Below are 22575 nucleotides of genomic sequence, written 5' to 3'. Positions count from 1 at the left end.
GGAGCTGATCCTCTGGCCTTCCGGGTTTCCCCTTCTGGCCTCCCAGTGGGTCGGGCTCGACCCGCCTGGTTTTCTTCATGTTCCAGCTGATCTCTGGAATGGGTGTATTTGGAGATGAATGAGCCGTCTTTGGCCACATATGTCTCCACCTCATCATGGCCAGTGAAGACCTCCGGCTGACGTACCGGTGGAGGAACGCTTGAACTACCTGGTTGATTAATCGATTGAGAAATGCTTGTATTACCCGGTCGGGTAATAGATTGAGGATTGTTTGGATCAGGAGGGGGTACAGACTCTTGAACCATCTTTGAGGTACTCTCCCCACAGATGGCGCCAAATATTTTGGGTGTTTTTGTCCCTCGGAAGAGTTACGTCACAAAGTTTGGTCCACGCGTGAGCTGTACCTGCAAAACAACGGAGACCCCAAGTGGTTGGAGCTCCGCCTCTGACGATCAAATTAGTAACTTGAATAGGAGTAAAAAGGTGCGGAAATTTAGGTGGGTATCTGCTCGGATTCCAAGCTCGAGATGTCTCTTTCAAAGAGTAAATTGTGTAATAAGTGGTAAAACGTATCTCCAAAAGGAGGAAATCTCCCTATTATTTATAGGGTTCTCGGGAATTGTGCCCCTGATTAGATCATCAAGCCCTAATCATTGGTGGGCTGCGCCGCATTGCGGCTTTCTTGAGATTTGGGCCATGAAGGCCGTCTTTTTTCCCATTTCTTTGGGATGACACGTGTCAAACAGGGATTGGTCCTGTTTGAACTAACCCTAAAATGACACGTGTCACATTCTGACTGGACCACGTGTCAGGGTAAAATTAGCCCAAACACTAAGCATGTAACAACCAACAAAGTTGATTTTTTTTTCACATTCTAATAAAAAAGTTGAATACACCATTTAAAAAATTCTGACTACGGCACTAATTAATAATAATGCTAACTACCACCAAATGGCCGGATACATTAATTATTGATGAATAGTAATGGAAATAAAACCTTGTTTTAAAGCCATCAACACTATATAATATGCTAGCTGAATAACACATACACATATCTGCTCCACGAACTTCACATTTCGGATCTTATATATCCTCTTTCAGTACCCTTATTAATTCTCCTACTAACTCCTCTCTATTTCTCTTATTACTCTTCAATTATACAGCTACACTATACACTTTATTATATATCATGTCCACGTGAAAACTTATTACCAAAATTCATTCATCAACTACTCAACTTCTTATATTTGATAATACAAATTTAGAATGAATAATAAGGTTTGCTTAACATGGCCTAATCACCCTTGGGAAGATATTGATTTACTCAAAGATGTTTTAAAGCACGCCGACCAACCAAACACCACCACCAACTGGCTGCCTGCTCCGCCGCCAGCGTTGGATAATACCGCCTCAACAGATGAACCAATATTCGTTAACTCATCGTCGTCGTCATCAACGTCGTCATCTGATCAAAGTAATAATAATAGTGAGCAAGTTCCGGTGTACCAAAATCAAGTATCTAAAGCTTATTCCGGGCCTACACTTGTTGATATTGAGAAAGCTCTTTCTATTACCACGGCTACTTCGCTTCGAAACAATCTATCACATTCCAGGTTCGATTTTCTGTTTTGCTAATTTACTCAAATGTGATCATACCATTTTTGTGTGATTATTTATTTTATTTTTTATATTTTTTTTACATGATTTTAAGCAAAAAAAAAACAACAAGAAAATATTAAAGGACAATAAACTAATGTTTGTTGTAATAACAAGTAAATGGGCCCTTTGCACCCCATCGCACTGTACCTTGTGAATACTACATCAATATTTGTGTGTTTATTGTATTATTACTTGAAGACAAACTAAACAAAATGTGTTAATATAAATTTAGCAACTATGTCTATTTTCAATGAATTTTGTTTGAATAGGAGACTAATCATGAAAGTTGGGTATGTAAGGATAAAGAAAACAAAAATACTTCGGATCTTATACCAAAATAGCTAATTTGACAAAAGTATTTACCAAAACGGCTAATTATAAAATTTAATTCCCAAACTAGCTAAATTTATTGATTTAAAAGAATATTATTTAATTTTTATATTCCTTTAAACCCGTTTGTTAACTTTATGTTTTTTTTTTGTTTTTTTAAAAAAGAATTACGGAGTAGTTTTTTTAGTTTTGATTTTATTTAAATTCTAAGGCCATGCATAGTTTAAAATATCCCATTAATTTGAACAATAACAATCAACATAATATATATGCAACAATTCTCTATTTTAAAAAAAAGTTACACAATCACTCGAAAAAATGACGATCCAAACTTCCAATCAACAAAAGAAAAAAAAATACAACTATTTTTTTTTAACACATAAAGATAGAAATAAATATATGTAAGTTTGATTTATTATACACATTAAACAAAAAAATATTCATACTAGCCAACATTAACAAAGAGTATACAATTAATAGACATGAAAAAGATATACTTAAAATATTTTATCGTTGTATAAATTTATTGTAGTCTTGATAGAACAATACTACTTGAAATTTCAAATTTTTGTGATTGATGTAGATGAAAAATTAGTGCTTTTAATTTAATTTATTTATTATTTTTTTATCGAAATTAGGGTTCTGCGAGTCTGCTAGTTACGTTGTTTGTAGTTTTGTATATTGCTTAAATTTTCCAACTTAAAAAATCTTTAAGTAAATAAAAATAAAACCAAAAAAACAAAGTTAAAAAAAATAATAATTGAACCAAACCGGTTCAAAGGAAATAAGAAATGGATAAATTCCGTCCAAGTTAATAAATTACTTAGTTTGGGAATTAAAATTTATAATTAGCCATTTTGACAAATACTTTTGTCAAAGTAGCCGTTTTGGTAAAAGATCCAAATACTTCACTGTTGACTTCAAAATTTATGTTTTTCAACATCTTACTATCTTAGTATATACAAGTATAAACTACTATTCCTTAAAAAAAAAAAAAAAAAAAAAAAAAAAAAAAAAAAAAAAAAAAAACGATTAAGTCAAATTGATTAAAAGAAAATAACATTTATTATATTGTCATGTAATGACGACGATCAGACCACCTCACTTAACAATATTCACAACCCCGAATTATCAGCTAATAACACCCTTGTTCAACGTCTTAGGTCCATGGAAATTCAACCCGAACAACTAGCCTAGAAAACGTAACTTAGCTAGCCAAGCCACCACTAGGCAGCCATTTTCTCTAGCCACATTTCACTTAGAGTGCGCTAACCAAGAGCTTGACCATGACAATATGTCACCAACAAAAGAATGTCCGTACTATATAGTAATTAATCAAATTATGGACTAGAGACCTCAAGTATGATAGTGGAGGCTAGTGCAAGTGTCATGGTCGTGGTTGTGGTCTTAGGCGGGGATTCCACATTGCTAGACCCAGGGGATATCCAGGATTCCAGAGTAGGGGTAGCACTAAACGCATACTAAAAAATTTAAAGGGACGAAATAACCAATATACACCTACGAACTTGAAACTCAAACAAAATTTTATGGAAGTTATTTTTATCTAATTTTTTTGAATATAATTAAAAAAAAAAAAAAAAAAAAAAAAAAAAAAAAAAAAAAAAAGTGTATGAGAGAATCGAACCTTTGATCCCAAAGGCACTCAAAGGCAGCTTTATTTAGCTACATTATACCGCTGAAGCAAATTCAATTTTCGTGAAAAGCATGCATTGTTTAATAAATATCAACTATTTATAAGGAAGATTTTTTTATACACTTTTTTTTTCTTTTCCGGGGGTAGCACGTGCCCCCTGGGTTCCAATGTAGATCCGCCAGTGGCTGGACCATAGTTGGAATTATTAAGTACGTAGGATTTTGAGATCCACTATTTATGTATGGGAAGAAATTAGGGGATTGAATCTCTGAATGCCATGGTCGTGTCTGTTAACGTAGTGTAAGGGCATAGGTTTATTTGAAGAGTTCTCTAAGTATCTCTTTCTATGGCGAGAGGCATTGAGGAGCTAGTTAGTCCTACTCTAGCAGCAACTAGATCAGATTTCCTAGGTTTATCTTGGATGACTCTCCATGAGTCCATGTAAAGACATTTTAAAAAGACCCTTGGTGCAATCAAGTGTTACGATTTTCTTTACCACAATGTACTTGTGCTATAAAAATGTACCATTACAATTATAGTTAACTGGTTAGATCCCGTGCCATGCACGGTAATTTCAATATTTATTATAAAAAAAATATTAAATTGCAAAATAGGATGAAAGTTCTGTAATTACGATTTTTTTTCAAAATCATTAAAGAAAACGGAGGAAGAAATGCATGCACGACTAATAAAAATAACTATGGATTACATTACAAAGTTATAGATAAGATTACATTATTATCATATTATATGACTTTATTTCCGTCATAAAATAAATAAATAAATAAATAAATAAATCTTTGTTGAATGTGTAAAAATGAATATACTTGCCAAATAGAAAAGAAATATTATTGTAAGTAAGTATTAAATTAAATACTTTTTTTTTTAGGGGGGAGATTAAAATTCATTAATAATAAGCCATACGGCACTTGCATAAGAAAACGTAATCGAACAATACAAAGACTAATGAAACAATTTCAAGTTCGGAATAAAATAAACTACAATTGCACGCGCAAAATGACTTTCTGAAATACCCTTGACTCATATAACGTTGTCCTATGCAGCCTCTTGGAAGGGGGTCTGGCAATAAGCTGTAGTTTCTGACGTGAACCTTCATTGACTCAGAATCCTGTACTCCTCGACCAGAAATCAAACTTGGTGTCGTACACTTCACTATTGACAATACAATCTCCGATTCAAACACGGGCTCCAACTTGGAAGCATAACCCTTCAGCCCAAACCAAAAGAAGATCAAACCAAAGCCCCATAGCCAAAAAACCCGGTTCAAATCCTGCACCATAAGATCGGCACACCGATCTGCATACCCCATAGCACACAAACGCACCACACAAGAAGAAAAAATAACAAACCCGAAAGAACAACACACACAACGACTGAAATAAAAAAAAAAAAAAAAACAGAAAGAAAATTAAAAACGGGAACTACAAACGAAACCCTAGCAAACGACCCCGCAGCCAATCCGAGTACCACCATCCAAGCACCGGGGTTCACCAACCCAACCCACATACCACCGTACAGGAAAGCCCGGCCCGCAGGGACCCGCTCGAGAAGCCCAAACCCCACACACCCCTGAACCGCGGCAACGACGGCTGGAAACCCGAGACTGAGAACGGTCCTACGCGTGGGACTCAGAGGGAGATAACTCTCCCTCCCCGTTCTCCCACGAGACGTCGCAACGACGGCCAAGGCGGTGGAGCAGAGACACGGCAGGGAAGCGGAAAATAAGAACGGCGGCAAGCCCGCAACAAGGCCGGTGAGGAATAGCGGCGGCCGAAAAGGGGGAGCGGCGCAAAATGCTAGGTCAACCGGACAAAAAACCAAAGCGAAAAAAGAAAGAAACACCCTAAGGAGGTAGATCGGAGGCTCGCCGACGTTGTGGCAAAAAAAAATTTAAATACTTCTCTAAGAAGTTTTGGAAAAAAAAAAAAAAAAACCTTTTGGAGGGAAAATTTTTAACCAGATTATGACAGGTGTCATTTCTGATTTCGCCTTTAGTATAGGTATATTGATGATTATCTAGCTAATTAACTAAAAAAAAAAATTTTGACAATAACAATAGTTAACTATAATGGCAGTGGTAAAATTCTCAGATAAATTTTATTTTAATTAGACACATTAATATAGACAGATTTTCTAATGTATGTTTTATATATCAATATTTTCACTTATCAATAAACAAATGTGGTACGGAGTAAAAAAAAATTATATTAGAAAAAATATATATTGAAGCAACTTAATATGGCCCACTTGATTATGTTTTTCTCATTTATCAATCACGATATATAAAGTCAATGTAAGTAATTGATGTGAATGCTATTCAAAAAAAAAAAAAAAAAAAAGTAATTGATGTGAAAATAAAAAAATATCAACTAAAAAGAAATACGGAAGTACATTGTTGTGGTTCCAATATTGTATAACCATGATGTTATTTGAATTAAAAAAATATAGTCCCACTTTGTTGTATGGTATGGAGATTTTTTTAAACAAAATACTCTGTAAAAAATTAAAGAAAAGAGGGTAACAGGATATTCAACTATTAAGACTGAGTACACAATTAATATATTTTCTATATTAAATCATTTATTAGGAATAATGCAAGGAAAAGTCAGATTAGTCGATTTAACTAATGTTTTATTTCAATCACTGCACTCGTATTATTTCTAAATCCAAACAAATAATTAGAAGAAATTTAAAAAACGAGGGAGGGTAATATATAATTCATATGTCTTTAATCTCTTTATAAATTTATTTATTTGTAACATTCGGTTAATGCATCCCAACGACCTTCTACTAGTATTAGTTAGCTCCCAACTACTATCAAATATATAGTGTCATTAACCCTCTGGCTGTGGTTTACCCTACATTTTTAAAAGAAAACTTTTGTAGAATTTGTTACAGTGATCTAATTAATAAAAAAAATTTGCCAATTTTATTATATATATGCAGAATTTATTATATAGATTGGACCACAGTTTATTGAACAACACGATGGAACATACAATTTAAAAATAGGTCCACAACTTTTGGTATTGATTCGGTATCAATTGACATTTATTTTCTTTCTTTCTCCAAATTTGTGGCAAATTCACTTTTCGTTTTGATTAAAAATTTATCAATTTACTTTTCGTTTTGATTAAAAATTTCTCAACTCACAAAGTGTAGAACTGTAGATACACAAACTAGAAATATATGAAAGTGGAAGTATAATTTAAGAACATCTATGACACACATCACCTTTGTTTTATTAAGTGTACTTGTATTTTTAGAAATAAAATTAAACATATTAGCTCTCATAATTGCATGTTTTCTCAGATGATTTTCCTCATCATCTAAGAAAACATTAGTAAGTGGGTTATTTGTAGGTCGTAAATTATTGAAATAAAAGTATATCAATTCTCATAATCGGATGTTTTCTTGGTGGTGAATTTTTTTTTTTTTTAATCATTTTAGTGTGGCCTAATATTTTAATTTTTTTTTTCAGGGTGTTAATATTAATAAGGCCTTGTTCACTTCACCTTTTTTTTAGTGAATTGAAATTATTTTTGCTTATTTGAAATTATTATTACTTAACTAAAATTAATTTTACTAAACTAAAATTATTTTTACTGATTTTTTGTTACATTTCTTCTTTAGATTATTGATTTTTATTGAATTGAAATTATATTTACTGAACTAAATGAACAAAATATTTTGTGCTGAAATGAAATTATTTTTACTGAACACTATTTTTGTAAGGTGAAGTGAACAGGGTCTAAGTGAGTTATTTGTGGGTGGTAAATTTTAAAATTTTCATTTTATTATGCAAAATTTTTATATGTGAAAATATTGTAAGAAAACAATGGGATAAAACAAGTAGGGTTTGTTCAATAAGGAAAAATTGCACACATAAGTATGACAGTATGAGGTATTATTATTATCCTTCTTTAATTACTAATGTTTCAAAAAAAAAAAAAAAAAAAAAATTGATACTCCTTCCGTCTCCTTTTGATAGTCCCTTATGGGCAAAATTTAGTCCCAAAATGTTCACTCCATTTACTTCTTCCAACAACCATTAATATTAATTTTTTAACCAAATATTCCTCCAATTTACAACAATATTTGTGCAAATTTAAATTTTCCATGTAAATTTCTTTTTTCATGCACTTTTATTACTTTCTTCAGCCAATTTTTTTTTCTCTCCTCCTTTCTTCAGCCGTTTTTTTTTTTTGTTTTTTTTTTTGGCTTATGTGTGGTTTCTATCTTCATCATCTTCGGCTCTCATTTTTTCCCTATCTCAACCTACAAAGGCATATTCAATAAAATCAAAACAAAATCAAACCTAACAACACATAATATAGATTTTCATAACCCAACAACACATTATAATCCATTCAAATAAAACATAATTTTTAATTAAAAAAAAAAGTACATGGCTGCAAATTAAACTTAGGACGCTAGATTCACAATTGCACTTAAAATAACCAAACTTTCATCAATGTTTAATGAATTAAAATATGTAAACTAAAAACACAAAACTTAATCTTACTCCTTAAAGCCTACCCACTTCGCTCCAAGTAGAGCCTAATAATTAGCTTCAAAAAAATTGTTTGTCTTCCAAATTTGGTAAAAATAGCATACTAATCTACAATAATCTACCATTGACTTCAAATCTTTACCAATAGATGATGAAGGATGGTAAAAATAAGCAATGAAGAGAAAACATAAGAACAAAATCAACAGTGAAGATGATTGATAGAGAAAGGAGGAGAGAGAAAAAATTGGGGTTCTGTTATTTTGATTTGGGGCTTTTTTTGTAAAACAATACGTAGTAATTAACATATGAAACTTAATTACTTTTTAAATAATTTATTTTATAATATTAAAATTGATTTTAATACAATAAATGATAAATTTCTGGCAAGTAGACTCCACTCAAGTATCATTAATGTTATTTACGTTTTTTTTAATCAAAGTTGGTGTTAATCTAAGTAGTGATACAAGTTGGTGTCAATAATTGTAACACCCCTCAAAGTTGGTGTCAATGGTTGTAATTTTGCCTATTTTTTTTAAGTGTCCTAAAAGGTTGTGCCAATTTCTAAAAATAACATAATTATTACTCCCTCCATTCCATAATTACAGGTAAATATACAATTTTGGGTGTCTCAAAATATTCCTCCTATTACTTAAAATAGCACCTAATCATTACTTACTTTTTACCTTTTCCATACAATTGCACACATACCTAAAAAAATCATTACTTACTTTTACTTTTTTTCATACAAAATACACATATACCCAAAAAATCATTACTTACTTTTTAACTTTTCCATACAATATTCTCTACTTTTTATTATCCACATACATTATTCTTCACTTTTTATTTTTTTTCATATGGAGTACAATATTCCTCTACTTTTTTCATCCTCTTTAAAAATCGTATTTTTTAGAGGTATTTGCCTGTAATTATGGGACGAAGCGAGTACTTACTTTTTATCTTTCTCATACAAAATACACATATACCCAAAAAATATTTATCTACTTTTATCTTTTTCATACGGAGTATAATATTATCTACTTTTTATTATTATCAAACAATATTATGTACCTTTTATCTTTACAATACAATATTCTAGTAACTCCCATCCACCATTCTCCTTAATTACCTCTTTTTTTTCTTTTTTTTTTTTCTTTTTTTTTTCTTTTTTTTTTTTTGAAAATAGGCACGAGGAAGGGAGGGGGTAATTATTATGCGTTTTAACTCATTTAGGCCCCTCAAAAATAAAGAAAAAAAAAGTCTCATACTGTACAAAATTATAGATGAAGTAGGGGTGAGCAGAAATTCCGGGTACCAGGTATTAGAATTGGAACCGATAAGGAATCGGCGGGTCCGAAATCAAAATTGGATCCGGTGGTTCCAATTCCGGGTAATACATTAAGGAACCGGTTGTAACCGGTTCCAATTCTAATTCTCAACATTTTGGACCCGGAACGGGTTGGGTACTCTGTTACCCAATAATTATTAAACTAAACGTATTTAAGGAACAAACTTATGTTAGAATGTATTTAGTTATTAACATTAAAAAAATATTATAATAATACTAAACATAGATAAAATAGCTTTATGTATATGTAAATATAATTATTAAACGTTAAAAATGAAAATGGATCAAAATATTGTATTTAAATTTAACAATTGTGTACATTAGTGGGTACCCGGTGGTTTCAATACCAATTCCTAAATTTTAGAACCCAGTTGAAGTGGTTCCAATTCCAATTCTAGATTTTAGGACCCAGTATCAACCAATTCCAAGTCTGGTTCCTAAAATTTTGGCTGGGTACCCGATTTGCTCACCCCTAAGATGAAGTAGCACTAAAGTTCTACTCCGTACTAGGTAGCTACATTTAATTCATTACTAAATTCAATATTTACTGCTGTTATTGATTACAATTGTAAAAGGAACTCTTTGTACGGAGTATTAAAGAGAGTAAAAAGTCAACACATGTTCTCAAATTTGTTAGGTTTACCAAGCCATAAATCTTATTGTTGCTATTTATTTAGGTTATTAAATTAGGCCCCCTTTACTTCATTTTATTATTATTTTTTTAATAGCCAAAATATATCATTAATTAAAAGTCATACGACATCTACAATAGAGATTCGACGTTAACAAATACATAAGATATTGAATCAAATAGAATTTTCCTTCATAAAAACTACGATCGTCGAGTAGATCTTGCACTGCGGAGCATCTCCCGCTTATATCGCTGAAAATTACAGCCTTGTTGGCGAGACAATCTAACGATCCGTTGTAGCCGTGAGGATGTTTTCCTTTTGATTCATCTGTTCGTATTCGAAAACTTGATAACTTTTTCACTAACGAAATAATTTCACGACAATCCATTAGATCTGCTACCATAGGTTCAAAACTATGAAATTTCTCCTTCGAAAAGAGGAGATAAACCTTGTCTTTCGAAGGAGGTCGAAAAACCCTTGTCTTTCGAAGGAGATCGGAAACCCTTTCTTTCGAGGGAGAAAAGTTCCTGTAAAAGGAGGAAGCATTATTATAAACCTAAAAAAAAATAAAGAAACAAGGATTGGGGTTTTCCACTGATTAAAATCGATGGAAGCCCCTTTAAAATTCAACAATGGAGGCTAGGGTTTTGGAGAGAGAAAGGAGGAGAGAGAAAAAAGAGTATGTTTACTACCACTTCATTTTATTTTTGTTAAACTAAATTATTTTTATTGAACTAAAATTATATTTGCTGAACTGAAATTATTTTTACTGGACTGAAATTAATTGTACTGATTTTCTATTATATTTCTTCTTTAATTTTACTGAAATGAAATTATTTTTACTGAAATGAAATTATTTTTGCTAAAATGAACTTATTTTTACTTAATTAAAATTAATTTTACTGAACTGAAATTATTTTTACTAAATATTATTTTTTAAGGTGAAGTGAACAAGACCTTAATATAACCTTTATTACCTAATTAAAATTAATTTTACTGAACTGAAATTATTTTTACTAAATATTATTTTTTAAGGTGAAGTGAACAGGGCCTTAATTTAACCTTTATTCAAAACATATGTGACGTGAGTACCAATTTAAAAATGAAAAAATAAAATAAAATTTGTGAGTCAAACTCACAGTAAATCTAATACGGAGTATATCTGACAATAATAATCATCTAATATCCAATAATATTCTAATATATGATATTAATCATCAATTAATCTATACTAAAAGCTAACGTAAGATGACACTTGTCACGATGTCATTAATTATTTTCCCTCCTTTTTGCACTTTTTTTTTTTTTTTTGCTAAATTTTAATGACTTCCATTTTATAAGCTACAATAATACTTATTTCTATTTTGACAACATATCTAATCCAATCATACTCAATTAATATTCTTTTAACATATATTCTATATATACTATTAATCTTTTAGTTACAAGTCTACAAACATAGATTAAAAATAAGGTATTGAAATATATCGTTGTCCAAGATTATAATAATATTAAGGAGTATCACTTTTTTCCTCAAAGCTCCAACATTAATCATTTGACATTAATCGTTATGCAATGTGATTATTAAAATTAAAATAAAAACCGCTACTACACACTATAAATATATTTTAAAAAATTTGATTACGGAATACTAATTATCCTAAAGTAATATAAAATCAATTAAATTTTCATTTAATGCCGGTCAAAGTGTGTCATCAAAAATATAAGGACAAATGTATATGAGTTCATATACAAGTACTAACCTTTTATTTTTTTTCCTTTTTTGTTTGAAGACATATATACGGGCACTAACCTAAGTTTATAAATTTTCGTTTTCTTATATAAAACCTAATAGCTTCTAAATTTCTATTAATAAATTATTTTTTTATAAAATTCAAAATAATAACCTTTACGCATTTGGTATAAATTAAAATTCAAGTTATTTTGTCACAAATATTTTTTTGGGATAAATTATTGTTAAATTAACCATCATTCTTCATTCCCCTAAAAAAAAAAAATACCATTCTTTATTATTTTTGTTGTAAAGTTTAATTATAATCGTGCATGGCACGGGACTTAGGCCCTATTCTATTCACCTTAAAAAAATAATATTAAGTAAAAAATTTCAGTTCAGTAAAAATAAGTTCAGTTCAGTAAAATTAATTTCAGTTCAGTAAAAATAATTTCAGTTTAATTAAAATAATTTCAGTTCAGTAAAAATAAGTTTAGTTCAGTAAAATTCAGTTATCTTAAAGAAGAATTATAATAGAAAATCAGTAAAAATAATTTAAGTTCAGCAAAAATAATTTCAGTTCAGTAAAATTAATTTAAGTTCAGTAAAAATAATTTAAATTCAGCAAAAATTATTTCAGTTCAGTAAATATAATTTCAGTTCAGCAAAATTAAGGTGAAGAGAATAGGGCCTTAACCTAGTAATCTAATATTTGACATTGGTTAATAATCAAGTATCTATGTCAGATATTAGAATAATAATGTCATATATTATAATATTATTATCAGATAATAAAATATTATTGCCGAATATATTAGACTTATGGTGAGTTCCGTCTCATATAAAAGCTTTTCTTTAAAGATAATTCTATAATACCGAGTATAAAGGCATCGAGTGTTTCCAAACTTTCTAGAAATAAAATATTACCTTAACATGAAAGTGATCGCTAAATCCAAATTGCAATCGACATATGTTGACAAATATTAGCAGTTAGGGAGAAATAATTATTCCGTTCTTTATTAATTGTAATTTACTTGGTATATCCTTATTATAAATTCATACTCCCTCCCTTAATACAAAGCCTCATTTTTTTTTGCCTAAACCAAAATACAATGTCTCTTTCTATTTAAAGGTTTTATTTTTTTTGACATTATTACCATTTTTTTTTATGAGTTGTCATCTTTTTTCCTCAACTTTTTTGTGCTTTAACATCAATTTTCAACACTTTCTATCTCCATCTCTTCAATTATTACCAACTACTTTTTCTTTCTCTCTATCTCTCTCTAACCTCACATGCATATATGTACTTTTAATCATCAATATTAAAGAATTTCCAACTTTCTTAATCCCCGCGTAAAAACCAAAAGATGTTTCGTATTAAGGGACGGAGGGAGTATTGATTATTGATACATAAATTATTTAGTTGTCGTTTGGTTGGATCCTTTGAAATGGGTTGAAATGGAATTAGAATCTATTCCATCTAAGTTTTTTTTTTTGTTTGGTTGAGATTTTAGTAACAGAAACTCATACATAAGGAGTTCTAACTCCCCTCCATACGCATGGAATCTCATACTCACCCATTCCTCTAAGATTCACAATTCATTCTATTAATGAAAGATAAAATTCATTTTAACAGTAAAACCAAACAACTTTGAACTTGTATGGGGTTTTAGAATCCATACCTGTCTAGTATGAAATTTCATACCAATCCATTCCAAGTTAATGAACTAAATTAAGATGGAGAAAATATTTGTTATGTTGCTAAAACATGCATATCTTGTCGTCATAATTAATATACATGTTTCTTATGCAAATAAATATTTTTGAGTGATTTTCAATGAAACTTAAGAAAGTTGTAATTATACATCGTACCAAGTAAGCAACAAGATATATATATATATATATATATATATATATATATATATATATATATATATATATATATATATATATATATATATATATATATATCCTCGATCAATGCAAGGACGAAGAGTATCAAAATATGCATACTATGCCAACTTCCAATTAGTTGGTTATTTTGGAGAAGAGCTAATGAAAAAGTTGTCTAGTGAAGAATTAAATATGCTACAATAAGTTAGTTCTATTTTTCTAACCATTCATATAAATTAACATGGTAGGACCAAGTTGTCAAAAAAAAAAAAAAAAAAAAAAAAAAAAAAAAAACGTGGTAGAACCAAAAAGCTTATTACAATGTGAAAAAGTTAACCATTAAAATAAACCATGTATTGAAGACCGAAACAATAGAAAAATCTTTCCCCTTTTTCTTCGTAACTATGACGAGGACCTAACATCAAATATTATCGTGACTACCCTACATTAACATTGCGTGATCTAGCAACTACTTTGTTCATTAATATGAAATAGTCAAATAGGAGTATATAATAACCATGTGCAAGGTGAATTCTGATTTATTTATTATTTTTTTTCTAAGAAAAATGATGATGACAAAATTTTATTTCAGTTATTGAGTACCCCTTAAAAGCTATATTCAACTAAGCTAATAATTTGTGAAATCTAATTCACAGTCCACAAAAAAAAATTTGAATTTAATATTTCCTTATTTGAAGAGGGAAATATTAACCAATGCAATTAATTAGCAACTTTATTATGTATGATGTATTAATTTTTACAAATTATTAGGTATAGTTGGATTAAGTCTTTTTTTTATTTTGTGTTAGCAATAATTAACATGATATTGTCTAATTTTTGTACAGTATTGTGTTAGAGAAAGAGTTGAGCAAAACTGAGAATAAATATACCTTAAAAATCAAAAGCACTAGCTCTGGAATGGCTGATGATGGTTACAAATGGAGGAAATATGGGCAAAAATTTATAAAGAATAGCCCTAATCCGAGGTAAGTTACTCTCAATCAATGTACAATTTCGTGATTTTTTTTACTACTACGTACGTGTTTATCTAAGTCTTAATCCATATTTTAATTTTAAGTTACGTTACTTACATATGGAGATCAGCTAGATCAATTAGTTTATAAATAGCTTAGTGGTTAAGCCTTCAAATCCCTCCTTCCACGCCTGTAAAAGAGATGAGATTGAACGGTATCATTCTCAATCTTAGCAAGAGATTAGATCCCCGAACTTATATTAAACGATTAATTTTCTATTGCAACAAGCTAGAAATATTAGTAAAAACAGCTTAAAATCCCTTTTAAAATTAATAAATAAAATCAATGTACAACTAGAGTAATTGCTCATCTAACATTACGGCCACCGTTATTTGTTTTTCCAGAAATAATTTAGGTTGCTCGTTAGCAACACCTACTCATATCATGTGCTCCTTAGCTTCATTCGTTCCTCGTTGGCCCATCACTTGGTCCTTCGACTATTCTCCCTAAATCACTTATCCACTATTTTATTGGTCCCTGAAAGTTTTCCTCCCCTTAAACGTTAGAATTCATCATAATAAATACTTCATATAAGTGGTATAACTACTACCTCCATCTTATCTAAGCCTTTATTTTGATCAGCATTTTGTTAGGAAGGTGGGTTAAATGAATAATAATGTGCATTTGATATTTGTTTGGAAATTAAAAAATCACGCCGTAGAAAAGAGACATTGAGTTAATTTTATAATAAATGAGAACTGGCTTGAGATATATTCCTCCTTTTCCTAATTACTAGGGCAGCCAAAGTGCGCGTTGCGCACAGGATGGTTAGCCCTTTCGGCTTAGTTTTCTTGGCTTGTGTTTACATTTGACATGGACTTAATGGATTGATAAAGAAATATCTCTCCGTTCCTTAGCCTTATTTTTCCTTGGCTTGTATTTGCACTTCACATGGAGTTAATCGTCCGCTACTGAGGGCTCTTGTCTTTGATGTTGTAGGATATTATGGAAAATCTAATACAACTCGTTGTACCCCTTATTTAAGTAGTGATAAAAAAAACGTGCTAACCCTTTATATAAGAATTTATGATACTAATATATCTTTTGCGCTCATTGGCCTAATTAAAAAAAACAACGGACAATATATAGAAGTATAGGGTGCATCACAATACATAGTAGTGACATTAATATATAATAGTATTTAGATACACGTGATTTCACAATGCTCAATAATTAAGAGATAATTTATCGGAAAATGACGGACAAGATAATGCTTCTAACAATTTGGTTTTGCGGTAAACTAAGCTCTATACATCCCCATAATTCCCTTGAATCTCTTCTTGCTTTCTTCTCCTTTTTACCGTAGTCAATTTGGTTTTCTTTATTCCGAGTACATCTATTTTGCCACAATCATATATTTATTTTATTAGTCTCAATGTCCTTTAAACACAATTATATGTAAGTCATTAATTTAATTTTAAACTTTATTATGGAAAAATTGTCAAAAATAATACAAACTTTGAGCGGTCCACTAAAAACAAATCAATCCTTTAATTATTTCTAAATAATACAAACTTTGAGGAATATCCGCTTTAAACAAGTTATTTTACCTACAACTTATTTAGCTAGTTAATTTTTTTTTATTTATCTTATAAATGTGTTTAATAGTTTTTAAAAAATAATATAATGTCACGTGTTGCATATAACATGTTGATGAGGTAACTAATCGATTTTAACTTGTTTAAAGCGAATACCCCTCAAAGTTTGTATTATACAAAAATAATTAAAAGTTTGACTTGTTTTTGACGAATTGGTCAAATTTTGTATTATTTTTGACAATTTTTCCCTTTATTATTCCATTCTCCATTTAATTTCTAATTTATTGAAGAGTCTTAAGAAATTATAAAATTACACATGTGAGTAAGAAGGTATACAAACATTTTGAGGGGTATAATGGTCCGTGTACTATTCATAAGAGCAATTTCATACTTTTAAAAAAGTAGAGATTTCCTCTTAGGAGCAAACTTTAATGGATAAAATGGAATACACTAAATACATATAATGATTAATGAACTATTCCACATTACAAAACAGTATCAAATAATATAAACTACGTTTAACCGAGCCACATTTCATTTTTACTCGAATTGATTTTAAGATGGATATTTGATCTACATAAATATGTAGTAATATAAATCTCCTTCTCATTGAGGGAAGAAACATTTTACCAATTTTCACTGAAATTTAACACTCTTTGCCAACAGCCAAATGGGACCCTCATATGTTAAATGAAAGATGAACATAATGTATGGTGCATGGATAGACTTAGGACACGAATTGTTATGTACATCAAGTTATATAAGTTGACAAGAAACCATCAAAGAAATAATGGAGAAGTGGGGGAGGAGGAAGTCCAAGCTAAGAAGCTATATTAATTGTCATTAATAAGGCCATTTTATTATTATTGTCCTTTATGCGCTAGTAAAACTCTACTTGAAGTGGACTGAATATATAATAAGTTGTTCATACTTGAAGTTCCTCACCTTTTTGTGCTTTCATTGTGGTTGATTAGATGGATGGATCAGGTTTACTACCAACCATACTAATAAACAATAATGGATAGGATCTAAATTGGACAAAAGTGACGATTCTTAATGGTACTAGATAGTGTATGTATTATAGTTGGTATTAGTTAATAACAACCTCTAAACTCTAACTAGTACCACTAATTAAAGAAGTGTAATGGTTTAATTAGTTGAATTCCATATAAGCAATTTTTAATTCCAAGATTACCAACGACGTTAACGCACTAATTTGTTTGCCTTCCTTTTCCTCCAAGGCTTATTTTATTGATTTAGGTAATCTCTAAATCCATGTGATAGTTTCTTGTGTTTTAAAGTATATACCAGTTTTAGGTTTGGCCGTTTTAATACCCCAGTTTATTATTACATACACTTTATTTTTCTTTCTCAATAATCAGCTAAATATATATATTTAAATTTATAACCATCAGCAAAAAAAATTCATCCAATTTAGGGGGCGTTTGGTATAGTATTTTAGATGTAGAAAACGGATTCAATTAAGTATTTTTATTTCTAGTTGTTCGGTATGGGTTAAAAGTAACAAATACTGTTTCCTAAGGGTAACAAAATCCCTCAATTTGTTACCCTTAATAAACTAGTGGAAACAAAATATGTTTCCTTAATCACAATCTAATCAATTGTTTCCATTCTACTAGGATACCAAACATAGTAAAGGTAACGTTTATCATTACCCTTTTCCTTATTTGAATCATTTCCGTTCCATTTAGAATATTTATACCAAACACTCCCTTAGAGAGATGAATACTCCTTAACCGCTTCTTTGACATTCCATTCAAGATCATGTACAGATTGAAAGGATGTGATTAATGGAAAACTCTTGGTGTATAGACCTTATGTAGTATTAGACATGCAAATAGGATGCCATTTTTGTATATAATGGAATTTGTGGGAGGAAAATATGATGGCAAAAAGCCAAAAAGCACCACTACAACTCCCTTAGAGAGATAAAAACTCCTTTACCGCTTCTTTGACATTCCATTCAAGATCATGTACAGATTGAAAGGATGTGATTAATGGAAAACTCTTGGTGTATAGACCTTATGTAGATTAGACATGCAAATAGGATGCCATTTTTGTATATAATGGAATTTGTGGGTGGAAAATATGATGGCAAAAAGCCAAAAAGCACCACTACAAGCATAATACTACAAATATATAACTTTGTGATACTCGTATACATACGTCGTATATCAGCACTGACTCCCAAAAAGTTGGTTCACCCTGATTCACAGTGATGTTCCAACTAAAATCAAAATTTGATGAACTCAACCTTTTTAGTTCAATAATTGAATCAAGTTGTTGACAAAATTTCATAATAATTTTTCTGAAATATCGAGTGATGGTACTAAGGCCCAAAATTTATTAACATAGTTGTGTCCTTAGTCCTCCACGTACCAAAAGCAGTGTTAGTGTTTAATGTATGGTTTTGTTTAAAATGCAGAAGCTACTACAAGTGCACAAATCCAAGATGTGGGGCAAAGAAGCAAGTAGAGAAGTCTACAGATGAACCTGACACTCTTATTATCACATACGAAGGTCTTCACCTTCATTTTGCATACCCATACTTTAGCAACACTCAAATTGAACAAGCATATCCTCCTTTAAAGAAGGCTAAGAAAACATTATTAGATGTTCATCAACAAGACATAAAGAATGAAGAAGTTGTGCATGAAGCAAATGGAGAAACAAAGAATCCACATCAAAGTTCTAAAAGTCCTTCAAAACAAACGATTGGGCGATCTCAAGGTTTGCTTGAAGATGTGGTGCCTCTACAAGTACGAAACCCGTCGATTGGAAGCATGTTTGGTATTCCTTCTTCTTGTTCAAGTTTTTATCCTTCGGCGGTTGCCTCATCCGCTTCTCTTACCTCACCTCCTTATTTTCCATTGCTTTAGGGAATTTGTCAATTGAAGTTTTGCGCTTAATTTAAGTACTCCATTTGTATCTAAATAATAGTCCGATATAACCTTTTTTTTATTTAGTTACAAACAATTCATAATTGAGTTTTAAAGGATTAGGTTTTTCATACACACCTTTAATACAAGTAGTCAAGGAGTTTACAATGTTAGTGCGCGCTATGAAATGTGGCTTAAAATTCCTATTTTCTTTAAAAAAAATTACATAGTACCTCCAGTCCAAATTACTCGCAACTTTGGGGTATTATTTGTGAGATATAAAATATTCCAAAGTTGCAAGTAATTTGGAGCGGAGGTAGTATTTTGTTAAAAATTAGGAAATTTTGTCAAAAAAAAAAAAAAACATTTATAATAACTATTTTGTTGAAAAAAACCTTATAAAAATTTTTGGCAAGAAGAAACCACATTGTAAAATATTTTTGTTGAAAACAACATGAGATCTCTAATCACTCAATTAACCACTAATTTCACCTTAATTCTTCTAATTAACCATAACTTTAACTAACTATTTAATAATTGAGTTAATTTAGAAATTTTTAAAAAAATATAATACACCCACACCACCATAAGTCAACCACCCTCTCCTTCTCCCCCTCCCATGGAAGCAACCCCCTCCCGACCTCCACCCTCCCCAGTCGTCGCCTGAAACACCTCACCCTTGCCAAACCGACCCCCTCCCTTTCCCCTTTACCCTCGTCGACCACCCTCCTCTGGAAAACCAGCCACCAATACCACCTTCTACCATAACCACGACCCATAAAACCACCCCATTCGGAAGAGAGAAAATCCGCCGGAAAAAAAGTCCCCAATTTCGATAACGAAAGGAAGATAGGAAGAAGTGAAGGAGAGAGAAAATGAGACGAACATAATCATGACAATAACTTTAACACTTGAAACAATGTTGAATTGGGGAAGAAGAGGAGAGAGAAAATGGTGAATTGGGGAAGAAGAGGAGAGAGAGAGAAAGAGTAATTAGAAGAATGGTGAATTGGGTTCCGAAGGAAGGTGGTCGGCGAGGGTGAAGGGGAAAGGGAAGGAGGCGGTTCGGTGGGGGTGAGGGGTTCCAAGCGGCGGCTGCCCGGCTGGGAATGGAGGAGGCCGGGAGGGGTTAGCTGCTATGGGAGGGGGAGATGGAGAGGGTGGTTGACTGGTGGTGGTGAGGGTGATTTTTGGATTTTTTTTAATTTATAAATCAATTTAATTATTACAGTAGTTAGTGAAAATTATGACTAATTATAATAATTAAGGGTAAATTAGTCGTTAATTAAGTGATTAGAGACCTTAGGTTGTCTTCAACAAAAATATTTTACAATCTGGTTTCTCTTTGCCAAAAAATTTTTATAAGGTTTTTTCCAACAAAATAATTGTTATAAATGATTTTTTCTGACTAAATTTCTTAAAAATTATTAAATTATGATAAGATATTGTACATATATAAAAAATTTGTTTATTTATTTTTTAAAAAACTTTATGCGGGGTTAAGCTTTACTCTCTCTACCTATACAAGTACTTAATTAGGGAGTGAGTGGTGGTACAACATTCATGATGACCGGCTAACTAGTACACAAAGGGGGTTTAATCATTTCCTTTGTGGATACATGATTTTAGATGATTGAGGCTTGCCCCTTTGCACTTTTTGACATGTGCAACCAACCATAACTTTTTACTATCTTCATCCCTTATTTACATGTCTTTAAAACCCATGATTGAGAAGTACAAATGTGCATGTGGGGTTAGAGAAAGATATATAGAGAAACTATAGTTGGTAATATTTAAAGAGATATAGAGATAAAGTGTTGGAAAATGATGTCAAAAGTACAAAAAATATAAAAGAAAATTGATGACAACTCATCAAAAAGAAGAAATATAGTCAAAAAGTACATTATTTTTTTAAGAAAAATAGACATGTAATTAAGGGACGGATGGAGTAACTTAAATGAAAAATTAAAGTTAATGGACATAAAAATAGGGTGCATTTGATTAAATTCAAGAGCCATGAAATCATCCTCAATATAACATAGAAGCTACGAATTCCAATTCAACCATTCAACTAAATCACTATTTGATTTTTCAATCACGGAAACCTCACTCCTATTCTCGCGAGCTGCTACACATACACTTAGTGTATGTAGCCCCTACATACACTGTCAATTAGGTGTTGACACCTAACCATTCACCAAATAAAAGAGAGGGAAAATTGGGGGGGGGGGGAATAATTCATGGAAAAACCGCCAAAACAGTATATTAGGCGGGAGTTTTTGTTTGCCGCCAATGCTACAAAGGTTGGGGGCCACCTTTTCCACCCACCCCATCATCAATGTAATGTAAAAATAAAAAAATAAAAAAAAAAGAAAAAGAAAAAGTAAAAGAAAAAAAAAAACAGAGGAAGCCATTAACGACGGAAGCATTTCCGGTGATGTAATTTATGTATAATTTTTTTTTTGTTTAATAAAATCAATGGTGTTCAACTATGTATTTCATATGATCAATACATCAAGATTCTATTGTTCAATACTTCATTCTACATACTCCATATATGTGCAGGTTTTATGTAATTTTATAAAATCATTGACTTATAATGTTGTAGTTTCAATCTTCATCGTTAATGTTTTTTTTTTATAATCCAATAATAATTGTAGTTTTGTTTAACTTGAATGTTACATATATTTTATTTTAATAAATCAAGTGGTCTGGTTTTGACAAACTTTCTGGAATTGTACAATTCTGGGTATATAATCCAATATTTTGGTTCGACAAAGATGAAGAATCCAGTTCTTCGTGATGTTAAAATGTTTTTATATTGTAATATAATAACAATTACAGTTTTTTAGTATTTTGAAAACTATATATTAGTAACTTGATAGTGACACGTATATTCTCACTAGTATAATATGTAAAGTTACTAAACAAATGATGGGAGTACTATTCAAATACATTAAAAAACAAATTAAAAAGCTTGCACTTAGAATTAAATCTCACAGTAATTATTTTGTTATATGAATCTTCTAATTTGATTTTGACAACTGAAATTTATACATAACATTTGATGATGGAGAGAGATTCAGATAACCCCAATTAGAACATTGATTGAGTTATTTTTCGTGTTAAAAAGATTTCGATTAAAATAGTAACGGTTAATAATATTTTAGATTCATAACTACAGATGTTGAAAAACCTGACAAATACATGTTTCGACTTTAAGTTGGTGTCACTAACCTTTCTAATAATTATGTTTGTTATTAAAATAGTAATGTATAAATAATTCTCGTATCTGAAATTGTATTTTCATTGACCAAATCG

At 30.7% G+C, this 22575-nt stretch overlaps 1 protein-coding gene across 1 annotated transcript; it reads left to right on the top strand.

The window, feature by feature from the left end:
• Positions 1 to 959: 959 nt before the first annotated feature.
• On the top strand, positions 960 to 19542 carry LOC110724156 (probable WRKY transcription factor 49). Its single transcript, XM_021903546.1, has 3 exons — positions 960 to 1613; positions 14628 to 14768; positions 18801 to 19542. The coding sequence occupies exons 1-3, from the start codon at positions 1267 to 1269 to the stop codon at positions 19252 to 19254; spliced, it is 942 nt and encodes a 313-aa protein (XP_021759238.1). The 5' UTR covers positions 960 to 1266; the 3' UTR covers positions 19255 to 19542.
• The last annotated feature ends 3033 nt before the right edge of the window (positions 19543 to 22575 follow it).

The sequence above is a fragment of the Chenopodium quinoa genome, unplaced genomic scaffold (genome assembly GCF_001683475.1).
Source record: "Chenopodium quinoa cultivar QQ74 unplaced genomic scaffold, ASM168347v1, whole genome shotgun sequence".
Taxonomy (NCBI): Eukaryota; Viridiplantae; Streptophyta; class Magnoliopsida; order Caryophyllales; family Amaranthaceae; genus Chenopodium; species Chenopodium quinoa.
The sequence above is the reverse complement of the archived record's forward strand: the minus strand, read 5'-3'. Positions and strand labels throughout refer to the sequence as shown.